The sequence below is a fragment of the Equus quagga genome, chromosome 8 (assembly GCF_021613505.1).
Source record: "Equus quagga isolate Etosha38 chromosome 8, UCLA_HA_Equagga_1.0, whole genome shotgun sequence".
Lineage (NCBI taxonomy): Eukaryota > Metazoa > Chordata > Mammalia > Perissodactyla > Equidae > Equus > Equus quagga.
In genome coordinates, this window is record NC_060274.1 from 71,503,423 (window position 1) to 71,516,925 (window position 13,503).

The 13,503-nt window shown below is 33.9% G+C and overlaps 1 protein-coding gene across 6 annotated transcripts in view; it reads right to left on the bottom strand.

Moving 5' to 3' along the window:
• Window positions 1-4,332: 4,332 nt before the first annotated feature.
• Window positions 4,333-13,503, bottom strand: part of ETV1 (ETS variant transcription factor 1) — a 90,452-nt gene continuing 81,281 nt past the window's right edge. For all 6 annotated transcript variants that reach the window (XM_046670750.1, XM_046670749.1, XM_046670748.1 and 3 more), the window contains 2 exons: window positions 11,991-12,092; window positions 4,333-7,123 (listed from right to left, as the gene is read on the bottom strand). In XM_046670750.1, the coding sequence (XP_046526706.1) occupies window positions 6,902-7,123; window positions 11,991-12,092 (324 nt within the window). In that variant the 3' untranslated portion in view covers window positions 4,333-6,901. The remainder of the gene's footprint in view (window positions 7,124-11,990; window positions 12,093-13,503) is intronic.

Genomic DNA, 13,503 nt, shown 5'->3' on the forward strand with positions numbered 1-13,503 from the left:
TGTGGTATCATATATCTGAGAAAAAAGTAAATATAAGAATAAAATCTTATCTCTTCAGATGCTGTCTTTTCAATAATAAACCAAAAGTTTACTCCATAAGTGAATGATTCTAAACAAAGCAGCTTAATCTATATGTGATTAAATACCATATTTTAAGAAACAGATTTCGAAAGAAATCTATGAGATTTGGAAGTCAGAGAAAAATATTCAATTTGTTTTAATTTAGGAAGTTCTTAGTGTTTAGACTTAAAATATGGTGTGGGGGGGGGTCGTGGAGAGATGCCCAATGTATGTTGATAACCTAATTTCACATTAAGTAAACACTTATTAAACCCACCATATTACAGTTTAGGAATTTTTCCCTAAAAAAAGTTATCTGAAATTATCAGTCTTAAAGAGTTTATGCATAACTTCAGTACATTTCTGTCTTCATGATATGTTAGTCAAATCTGTCAATTCAAACTAAAGAAACAGATCAGTTCACTGTTTGGTGTGACTTGTTTCAAGGGGCTGTCCTTATTTGTTGACATATATGTAAATAATTGAGTTATTTTCAAAACATCCAGTAAGCTGATTATCTAAATGACCTTTTTTCCCTGCAACAATCATTGAGGCTTTGTGGAAATAGCATTTATACACAAGGTTCATTTTTTTCTTTAATAAAGCTATTAAATTGCAGTATAAAATCAAGCAAACTCATTAATAGAGAAACTACAAGTAATGTGAATTATCAGAAAGCAAAAAGTTGCATTTTTTACATTTCTAATTCTAATATATAACAAAATATCTCCTATAGTATTTTTAATAATAGTTTTAAGGATAAAAGAATCTAAATGTTTTGGAAATAGCAGTGGTGCTTGCACAACATTGTGAATGTAATTAATGCCACTGAATTGTACACTTAAAATTGGTTAAAATGGCAAGTTTTGTTATGTGTTTTTTTCTACTTTTTTGAAAAAATAGGGAAGGATTAGATAATTTAGTATTTAAGAATATCATTCAGCATAAAGCAAAATATTTCTGTAGTACTAAAAGCAGGATAGCATTTTGCAGTTTAAAAAGTAATGCCATTTGCATTATCTTTTTTTTCTTCTCACTTTTTTCCCATCACATCTTTGTTCTGTCAATTAAATTCACAATAAACTTTTTAAAGGACAAATAGTTTTACTGGCTATTCAGAAAATTAAAACATGTCTAACACATCATAGTCCCCTTTGCAACAATATGACATTTTTTAAAAATTAAAATTTCTTTATAAAATAGTTTCTGTGCTTTCAGTTCTATTTTCTACTTTAAAAGTCCACTTTTTGCTTCTTTTGAACCCCGTGACTTCAAATCTACTATGTTTTAAAAGTTTTCTGGGAAACCTGTTAGTTTCAGAAGTCATGTCCAATAGCGTGAATCACAGGGGCAGCGTTTACAACTTTCTGAAGAGTTTAATCAGTACGTGTGTCTCTTTTGGAATCTCTTTCCCTTCTCCAATGGGAAAAGACAAAGTGGTACTTAATCATTTTGATTTCTAGATGCTTAAAGACTCAAAACAAAAATCATGGTTTGATGTTGCTGTTGTTTAACTAGTACTTGATTTTTCAGATTTTTCTGTAAAGACTATTCAAAAATGGTTAAAGAAATGTTTTAAATAAGACTGTGTTTCAGCAAAATGTGATTCATTGCTACATACATCTTAAGTCACTAGAAATTTAAATCAAGAAAATAGCAAGGGCCAGGTTACATAGAAAAGTAGGGTTTATGAATCTGCGTGTGATCACACAACAGCTTGACACAATGACATTTTGGTTTTGCCATTAGCTTCAGCTTCTCTTCAAAGCCAATGATGGAGGCAGTAACATTTGTCATGCATGCACGCTGGCTGGCTGACACATGGGAGTCAGTGAAATAATGTAGATAGTTCCTTTCCCAAATCTTTTCCTGATATAGTTGCTGAAGGGATTATGTGAAATAAGGTAAATAATTTAATTTAAAGAGATTAGAACATGGAACTAGAAAAAGATTTATCAGGTGTCCTGGGACCCAAGTTACCAGAAAGAGAATACTTGGGAAGTGACAGGAGTGCAAAGACATTGCTCAGTGCCTTGGTCACAAATTAAATGATTAAAATGATTCAGATGATTAGAAGCAAGTGAAAAATTTAGACATCTGTCAGTTTTAGATGTGCCACCTTCCAGAGTGATCACAACAGTCCAATATCTTCAGTTTCTGGGCTTTTATTTTTAGATTTAAATTTTGTGCATATTTAGTTTGCTATAGTCACATAAATTTCATAGCATGTTTTCTCATACCATAAGTATAATTTTAATACATCCAAGTGAATTAAAAATTTCTTCCCTGTAGAAACATAATTTTAGAATGGAAGTAAATAAGAATATTGAAGTCTATATGCAAAAAACTCCCACATACCCTTCCTTACATATGAGTCCATAAACTATAGCTATTCTATCTATGCTTTTAACTGAATATTCTAAAATCATCAATATTTCTATAAAGGCATCTACTACTGTAATCAAATTCTCTTCTTAAATTATATTTTTCCATAAACTGCTTTTTGAATAAATAAATCCTTCTAAACGAGTCTCACCTTAAAAAAAAAGTGAAGCCCTAAAAGTACTAGTTGAGTTCTGAGTAAATTGGGCCAAGTTCTTCAGTATCATGTGCAACACTGATACCTTATGGAAACTTGGCTTTTATGCAGTTCTTATCACAATTACTCAATATGTCCATTTGCCTTCTTTAATTTCTACTATTTTTTTACCCAAATTGTATGTTTTATTTTTTAACAACTCTATTTTTCCCCTTCCTCATGTCAAGCTACAACTGGAAAATAGCTTACTCATTTCTTATTTTTAAATTTTAGTTTTTCTCTTTTAAGATACCAAGTAAGAAACATTTAAATGGCCTTCTCCTTTGTAATGTTTTGTCATTATAAGCTCTGAAAATGCTGCCTGATAGACAAAGAGGCTCATTTTAGAAACTCCTATGATGTGAGCAAATGCTCTAACATTGGGTAATAGATTTATTTCCTTGTCATATAACGATAAGCTGATTCATATATTAGAATTGTTTTTTTGAGTAACAGACATATTTTATCTATTATTCTTACCTAATAAAATCACTTGCAGATGTTAAAGATCTCATAGTAGCAACTCGTACTAGCACCAAAAGAAATTTATTTAAAAAAATATAATCTGGCTCAAAGAGAATTCACTGTGCTACTACTCTGTAATTATCACACTTTATTTTTTTCTTGTTACATAAAGTTTACACGAGGGGGAATCAAATAATCTCAAAGCTTAATGTGATTACCAAATGCTTTAGTGGAATAGATAAACTTTAATATAGAATGCTTTCAGTACCATTTATGCAGTCAAGTGAGACTGAATCAATGGTGAACAAAACTATTCTTCAGTAATTTCTAATCCTAGCTCCATCAATAGAACTTTTTTGGCCACAGGTAAGTCAGTCAGTATTTTCACTACATGGTATCTTCATCTGGATGATAGGCTGAATAACACCTCCCTCCCAAACCCAACCCTATATCCATGTCTTGATCCCAGGAACCTGTGAATGATACCTTATCTGGCAAAAGGGATTTCAAGGATATGATTAAGTTAAAGATCTTGAGATCGGGAGAATCCTGGGTTATCTGGGTGGACCCTAAATGTAATCAGAGGTGTCCTTATAAAAGGTAGGCACAGGGAGATTTGACTACAGTAGAGGAGAAAAGGATGTGACCAGAGAAGCAGAGATTGGAGTGATGAAGCCAGGAGTCAGAAGCCAAGAATGTCAGCAGCCTCTAAAAGTAGAAGCAGCTAGTATGTGATTCTCCCTTGCAACCTCCAGAAGGAACAAGCCTGACAGACACGTTGCTTTTAGCCCCTTTAAACTCATTTTAGACTTCAGATATCCAGAACTATGAGAGGATAAATTTCTGCTGCTTTAAGATATTAAATTTGTGGTAATTTGTTACAGCATCTATAGGAAAGTAATACAATCTATAAAGAAGTTCGATCAAATGATCGCCAAGATCCTTCCATGATTTGAGAAAACTGCTCTGCACTGTCAGCTTTGTGGATTTTTATCTCAAGCATTTTTTTAATAAGCATAACTTAAGAAAAATCATTTTTCATTAGTTATTTGGAATGTAACATTCTTTGTTGTAATTAGTCTGTTGGATATTAGCATGTCATCATCAAGAGGCAGCAAACAATAGGGAAGATATTTCTTTTAGTTTCTTTTACCAAGTTGAAGGAAAATGTTATTAATTGATTTCTATGTTTGAGTAGCCAATTCAATTAGAAATTCAAAACACAAGAATCTTGCAGAAATCAGCTGCCAGATTTATTAATCTATCTGAAAACAAAAACACAACCAAACAAAAGTATAATAAAAACAGAACTTTGAAAAAAAAAAACCAGATACATTTCCCAAAAGAGTTTATAAAGCGATGTTTTGAACCCTTCTATATTGGAAATATCTTTAATGTTGGCCAATTACTTACTTACTTCAGTGAGTCACTACCTTAAACAGCAAAATACATGGTTTGTCCTTAAATATATATAATTAACACCAGCTCTTCCTCTGATCCATTATGATAACTCACAGCCCAATTCTTCCTCACTGGTTCTGGCAAACTAGAACTAGGATTTTAAAAAGCAAAAAGAAAAAGGAGAAAAATAAAAACAGAAGTAAAAAAAAGGAAAAAATCCTTAATACAATTTTCATTTAGATCATATTTTCAAGACCCACTTTCAATTTCTCCAAATATGTCAATTCTCTTCCCAATAAAACTTTAGCTGAATATTTTAAAATCTGTTTTTACTCTAAGTGCTGTAAACGGCCTCATGAGCATAGTGGGGAAAAAAAAGTTCGGACTTTTAAGGCATATAGCCCATAATGGGCCTAATGATATATAATGCGTATGTAGAACAATCATTGCAATCACAGGTTACACACATATGTTGAAGTTAGAATCCTTTTTTTGTAGGATTAAATGTGAATAGTATCGATTATGGTATGTGGGTTTCCCAATAACTGTTCAATTTAGCAACATGAACTGTGATCGGTGTTGTGTTGGAAAATGGGTTGCCAGAAAATCATTTTTCAACAATCTTTCCTGTGCTTGTCATGAAACGCCTTCATAGGTTGATTTTGGCTTTGTGTTTAGGATTTTTTTTACCAATTTTCTATACACTCCTAAATAATCGTTGTTCCTCTGGGATATTGATGGACTGAACAAAATTCGTATTTCTTGTTTGAATCGTTTAGCAAGCTATTCAGAGTTACTGCAACACCATTTACTTATGGTCTTTTCAAGGTGAATGGAACAACACAGCTTGCTTCCAATATTTTCTCCAAATGCAAAACAAAAACAAACAAAAACCTTTGAAACTTTAAATCTTTAAGTTTTCTTTCAAACAATCCAATCACATTTACACGAGTGTCCAAAACAACGTGATAGATAATATCAGTGCCAGCACTATGTCATACAGCAACTTCCTCATATTCTTTGACAGTTTGTAAATAATTTTCCATTTCACCAAAAGTTACAAAAGTTTCCACAGTTTCCCTTAGCAAGCTGAAGCTTACTCTTCATTTGTCAAATGTGCATAAAAGCTGCTTATAGCATAGCATGGCGTAAGCTATTTTTTAAGCAATAAATGGTTCGAGTCATCTATTTTGTCCTGAAATGCTATCTGTAGTTAACTGCATTGCTTATAAATGGTCATAGTAAATTCAGCATGAAAGAGAGTATTACAGAAAAGACAGCAGCAGAAGCATTAGCATTATCTAATATTTATATATGTTATCAACATAACACAGCAGTAAAAGGTTTAAATGCATATCAATGGGTACCATGTCTAAAAATTACTATAGTACCTATTTAGTGTATTGGATATTTTTCTTAAGGAGTGCTTGCTGCATCTAGGACAGCATAATATGTGATTTAGTACAGTTAATTCTTATTGATTAAATAATGTTTTTGTGTACTGAAGGAAGTAAAAGGAGACAGATATTTTTTGCTTCATTGTGATCCCAGATTTAACATTTAAATGAAGATCTCAAAGAACCATGACATATCATTATTTAAAAACTGAAATGGGCTTCAAAATATTTAAATGACAGTATGATTTGTATCTAAACAGCAAGGTGGCACCAGATACATGTAACGCTACTGGCCTGTGACTCAGTTTGGAGCCAGAGTCCAAAATTGTGCCCCTCATTTACAGTCATGGTGATTATTCAACTTCAGAGAGAATTACCCATTTTATGGTCATCCTCTGTGAGTCATATATAAAGCAAAACAAAACAAGAAACAGCAAATGCAATCTCTAAATACCTTTTTACAAGAGGTGCAAAAACAGTCATTTCTAACAATTAAACTGCCATTTACAGTAGATTTTTTTTGTACACCTTGCAGAGACTCAGAAATGATAGGGGAAAATGCCCAAGGCAATAGTCTCCAAGTGGATATTTACACAATGTGAATTAACTGTACCGTAGATACCCAGAGAAAAGAAACATTTTCTTATGTTGTTATGAAATCAAATCAACATGATATAGCTTCATCATAATTAAAACCTGTAGGACCCCATCCCAAGCCTAAGTAAAAAGTAATCCCCGACTCCCCCCACCCATTCACCCATTATCTTCCTGTTACACAGAATAGATGTTTAGATTACTCCCACCCACCCTCAAATAAAGTGCACAGTCCATGGCAGACCATAGAATAATGCAACAGGAAAAGCCCCCTTTTGCGTATTATTATTTAAAAATAAAATACAAACAACAAAAATCAAACAAAGATTGAAGAGAATTCAGAGATTCTCTGCATCTTGCAAAAAGAGGAAAAGCGCGAGGAGGCCCTGCTTGACTGTCACTTGCGTTAATACACATAGCCTTCATTGTAGGGGTGGGGGTTGCAGCAGCCCCCTTCTGGCATGTAGGCCATGCTCTCGTCAAAGTGAGACAGAGGCACCGTGTCCTCTTCGTTGATGTGACGCTCCATGTCTGTCTTCAGCAGTGGACGCTGATTATCTGGAAAGGCCATGGAGAAGAGTGCTTCTGGATCGCACACAAATTTGTAGACATATCTCTCTCCAGCCACCTGATGAAAACATGGAAGAGAAAAACTCATCCTTATGTATAGCTCTGGATGTTAACCAGACATATTGTGGTGATCACTTTGCAATATAGACAAATATCAAATCATTATGTTGTACACTTGAAACTAACATAATGCTATACGTCAATTATTCCTCAATTGAAAAAAAATCATCTTCACCATCCCCAGGGAAAAGAAAGAACAAAACCATGGTTTAATACACCAGAAAGGATGGATAACAGAAAAAAAAATAACCGAGTAGTAGCAGGTATACATAAAAGAAAAGAAAAAGTCCTTTGTGAAATAAACTATGGCTAATCGAGGGAAATGCAAAATGTTGACCTTGAATAATAATTACATTTATTCCAGATATAGTTAAAAAGCTTAGCAGCTTGCTTGCTTTAATATGCATATTATTTGGAGGAAAATAGCAATGATTTCATTAGGCATCTCACACTCAAATTTTTTCCCTCTGTTTTATGAGGTAATACTCACAAAATAAACTGGACCTTTACTTTTCTGAAACTGTAGAAAAACGAAACTTCCAAACCTTAAAAGGAAAATGCGTCGTGTTCCTAATAAGGCTACACTAGTGATTGACTGATTCACAGGGTGAACTTATTCTTTTTTTTTCTTTTGCAGTGTGTATTCTCATGTAAAAAAAAAATAAGACGCATAGCCTTATTTAAATGAAGGATGGATCAAGAGGACAGGATTATCCTGGGTACATCACTTTAAAAAATGAAGGCAAGATGCATTAGACAGAAGTTAAGGATGTGTGTAAAGTGTCAAATGGAAGTAGAGGTGTAAAAAAGTGAAAGGAATTTAAAATACACAATGCATAGGGAGGAAATGAGAAAATGAAATGTGACAGCTGCCTGAAATAAACGAGAAGTAGCATAATTTATAGGGAATGACATGTCCCCAAACTTAAATTTTGAAGACTAATGCTTCTCTAGGAAATTATAAACAACTGAAGGAAACAAATATATGTGCCCCCCCACCACCACTAACAGACGATGCTGAGGTTCTCAAAACCCCCAAGGCAGGGGGGTGTGGGGGCAGACAATTCTTTGTGTTAACTTTGATAGTAACTCCGTGTGTATCTAGAGCTTAGAAATTTCAAAAAGGTGAAATTACTCAACACCTCTAGGTTCCTGTGTATCAAAAGGGCACAGCTAGTGGCTTTGTGATGTGGGGAGACAGTGAGTTCACAGTTTATAAACTATCTGTGTTATGTTTGGGAGAAAAGGAGCAAGCACCAAAGAATATTGCTGTTCTGGACTCAGAGAATTTAGAACATTTTTTGCCCTAGATTTTTACCCTGTAAGAGGAACCAATTTAGAGACTCCATATAATCGGAAAATTTTTAAGTTTGAAAACAGTCAAAATACTTAGTGTTTGTGAACTTGGACATGTTTCTTAAACGGCCCTTAGTTCCCCTTCTTTGTGAAATAGAGACAGAAACAGCTCCTTCGAAGCCTGTGGTAGATTCAGATGGAAGTCTCTAGTACGATGCATAGCAAACAGAAGAGCCTGGCATAAATTATTCATTTTAGTTCTTTACGAAAAGGAAATTAAGTTCATAAAGGCGAAATGGCGAAATTACCGTAAAAATAAAAATAAGCAATATCAGAAACATACCTGAGATACTAAATCCCAGTTTTTCTTTGTTCAAAGCATTTTGAGACAAAAATAAAATAAATGACCTGCATACCTCAGAGCTTTTAATAACCTGCCTTGTTTTGTTTGGGGCTGCAGAGAAAGTATTTGCTTTAGGCTATTGGACCTTTGTTGTCCAACCTATTGCTATTGGTTATAATTCGAAGTGATTTGATAAATCATTGTGAGGAATTAAACTGTATAATATGCAATCAAGATGATGAAATCTCTTAAGGACTCTGCTTTGACTTGCTGCTTCCCTCTATTTTTCTTCTGAATAAACATTTTTAGGGCTACTACTATATTTATAGAGCTATGTTAAATGCAACAGAGTTTAGAACAAGGGCTGATAACCAACCAAGGGAAAAGTGTCTTCCATTCTCAGTAACACAATTACAATACGGAAAATGCTGTGCATTAAGTATACCCAAACTGCAATGCTGAGATAGGTAAAATATGAATTTTGCAAGAGAGATGAATCAGAATTAAACAAGGCGGTATCTTTTGAACTATGCTTTGCAAGACTAGATATTTAAATTATGTGTTAACTTTTAAAATTTCAAAAGTAATACAGAAATACTGGAGGAAAGCTAAAAATTACAGATTAGGCCAAAAGAAATGAGCTATCATCATATCCTCCAGAAATAACCACTGTTAAAATATTGGTATCTATTTTCTAGGCATTTCTAAACTTTAAAGTAGAAGTATACACATGTACTGGCTATGAGGTATAATAAACATTACTCCATCATTTCTTACTTCTTTCACAAATCCTGAAATAATCAGGTGTCTTTCACATGTTTAGATCCAGTTGATTATTTTTATTTTATTTTCTAATCTTTCCATTTAATTTTCTTTTACATATACCATGTATACACATAGTTTTAAGTTTATGAACAAGTGTGGTCATATAAACATTTTTCCCCTACATGTTGAAATATATTAATTCTAAATCATAGTTTTTAAAGAAAGGACTGCATAATTTTCTTCTGAATGACTATACTAGAATTTACTTAAACATTAGAATGATATCTATGTTAAAATGTAATGATGAGAAGAGAAGATATTTTAGAAAGAGAGAACAATATGAGTGAAGAAATCAGAGAGTCACAGGTATGTCAGAGTAGCAGGTCGAATTGCTCAACACGTGTGAGGAAGAAGAGCAAACATGCAAGGCTGTAAAAAGGCCTTGATTGTTGTGCTAGTTACAAGTAGATTTCAACTTTCACATGTTTCACCATTAAATGACCTGCCCTTTCTTACATTACACAGCAGCACCCCAAAAGGTCTGTCACATACAACATTTTGCTGTCCTGTAGAAGCTGATAAATAAATAGTTACAAATAGTTTCCTTTGGCAATTACAGCCTAATAGGGGAAAATGTAAGGAGTAATGACATTTTTATCTGTATTTAAACATCCATGCCATTATTTGATTATTTGATAGCATCTTGCCTTACTGATTTATTAAAATAAGAGGTAAACAAACAGAATATGTAATAATTGGATAAATAAAGAAGAACACGGAAGTGGTGATAATAGTAATAAGAAGCTTAAGTTTGAACACCTTTGCAAATATTTAAGACCAGGCCTGACATATTGCAGATGTCCTATCAAACATTGTGCCTAGAAACTGAGGTGTGATTGGAGATCCTATAATACTTTCTGGCAGTCTGTTAATGCTCCTTTTAACAAGGGACTTAATGGTCAAGACACATAAGCCAAATATGCCTTGGCTTACACTGGCTTCGGGATATGAGATGCATTTGTTGAAGATTTTTATTGTGCCAGGTACAATGCGTGTCTCAAGCACATTATTTTATTTAATAGCCCCAACAACTTTAGGAGGTAAGAATACCACCATTTAGTAGGAGAAGAATCTGTTCGAAAAGGTGACCCAATGAGAAGCCAGCATGCAAACCTAAATCATGACTGCATTTTCTTTGACTGCTGTGCAATGCTGCCTCGGGGGACAGCTGAGCACCTGCTATGCCAGCCCACTGGATGTGCCGGAATTAGGCAGATGGTGAGGAAAATGAAAAGAACGGCATGTATTTGAAAGGATTTGGCTGCAAATGGGAGTAGTAGATGAGAAAAAGGGAGGAATTACAAATGACTCCAGGGTTGAGATAGAGAAGGCAGGAGGAGCAGGTAATAAACCATTATACATTTTGAAGATGAGATTCAGGGAAATAGGAAGCAATTGAGAATCTAATTCAGCCTGTCTTTTAAAGATCTTGGTGGTTCTAACTTCTGAGATGGCAAACTCCAGAGCGTTGATTCCCTTGGTCTGGGAAACTCATGGATGCTGTTCCCCTCTGTTCTAGTAACTTTCATGTAGCAACTGGTAGCTTTTTCTTGGCCTAACCATAGTGACATAAAAATGTGCAGCAATCTGCAATATATAACTATGCTCAAGTCCCCCTAAATGCACAAAGGGTGCATAATAAAACCATAATGTTCACAAAGGATAAATCGTAAACTTAGTTCACAGTCAAGACAATTGGATTGAAGACACATGCAGGGCTGAGGATGTAATAATAACAAACATACAAATGTTTTGTCTTTATTCATTTATTCATTACCTTCTTCAAAATTTTTACATTTTCTGCTAAATGTAATTCATTTGTTTTAACTAACTCTTTTTTTTAAAAAGCTACTTTCAAATATTAAGGGAAGCTCATTTGAAATAAAATATATTTACCTTCATTCTACCAACAAAATAAAATCAAATACTTATTTTTAATAAATTGTTTAGGATGTTAAGCTGTCAGGCAACGAAATCAGGCAAGGAAAAAAATGTTTCTCAGAATAAAAAAAAGAAATGTTCTGAATGTTTCAAGAATCAGAATCTATAAGCAAAAGTATTTTGAAATCATATAATTGTGGAGAATGTAGGAGAATATCAATGACTTCTGGAGATATACACATGCAATATTAGTACTGAAACAACATTTTTTACCAAACACAGCAAAGTGGGGACTTCCAGAAAGTCCACTTCTTTGTATATGGTAGTATTACACATTTGTCTATAATACCCATGAATTTATAAACAGAAAGGCATGTAATACTAAAACCAAGAGCTAAGCATATGTTAAAGTGAGTGAAAACCTTGCTTCAGCAATGCAATGATATGTGGCTTTTAAAGTGTGACATGCAGATTAATGTGCAATATTTCAATGAATTTTAATGCTGTATTAGCTGCTCACCTTTTGCATGATTCCTTTCTCATAATAATAGCGGAGTGAACGGCTAAGTTTATCATAGTTCATAGCTGGCCTGTTTTTCTGAATGCCCCAACGCCGGGCCACCTGCCACCAAAACAGAATTCCATAGTAGTAAGTATTAACTTATCAACATATTTCCTAAAAATTAGTTAATTAATTAATTACTTCCAAACCCTCCAAAACACATCCAAATCAAAGACGTAAGTAAAAAGAGGCAAAAGGTATCATGATCTGAATTTCCTCCATCCTGGTTTGCTTTTTAAACCAGGCATGCAGTGATCATTCTGAAACATCACAATAGAACTCTTTGTCACTATTGTTTTGGATACAAAATTAAATGGAAATAAGGGAATGTATTTACAATGGGAATGAACAGGCTGCAATTCACCAACATGAGGCAAGCTTCCCATTCTGAGATATGTTGGCAATTTTTCCTTCGTAGTTTTTCAGATAAAAACTATAGAGCAAGAGCAGTTTAGTGATCTCTTTGTAAAGGTATTTTTTGAGGTTATGCTAAACCAAAGAAAGATATTTTCCTTGATACTAAATAAAAGAGTGAAGAAGTGGTATAGTGTGCGTAGCAGAGGAAACAGTGTACAAATTAATAATCTGAACTGCAAATAATTTTTATTGCCTGAAGCAGCATCAGAATAAAATTGTAGCCAATACTAAAGTGGGGAATTAAACATTCATTTAGAGAACAGTAATTGGATGCTAAAAATAAGAAGGAAGTGGAAAAGGTCACCGTGTACATGAGACCACATTCAAAAATCTGTAAAGCAGAATGTCCACTTTGTTGTTTAGTGAAAAATCTCAGAGCTTTTTGTAATGTGGTTGGAGGAGCAATTTATCTGGCAAAGAGAGAGTTCTTCAAGAGCTTTAAGAAACCTTCTTCCTCAATATATGTGTCTGCCCCACCTCACCAGCAAGCTGAGCTAGCTGAAGCATTATACAGAATAGTGTCAGCTGCTTTTGTTACCCAGCTAAAGTCACGTTCTCATTAATTTCCACTTTTTATTAGTCTGAGCAGAAACTGCAGCTCGCATGCATACCTAGCCAACCCCAAGAGAGTATTATCTAATAGGGTTAGTGTTTTCCTTCGTGTCCATGAAATTCCACATTTTTACTATGTCACATGCACTAAAATAGAATGCTTTTCAGAGAGATCATTCTCTCTCCTCTTTATTAGCAATAATTTTTCTCCAGGGTTTGTTTTTTTCTTTTAAAAATACTGATCCTTGCTATTTTCTCTCTCGCTAATTTGTATTCCCTGAATGAAGATACAACATAATTTAGTCACATGCATCAGTATACTTTTTTAAGAGCAGAGAGATGTGACAAAACGGGGACATGACTATACATTCAAGCAGACAGTCACACTGACAGGTACATCTTAATTTTCCAAAGATAAACTTCATTTTAACGTAAATGTTTTGAGCAACAGTGAAATGGGAAGGTGGCAATAAGAAAGGAAAGTAATACCCTTCTAAATAAA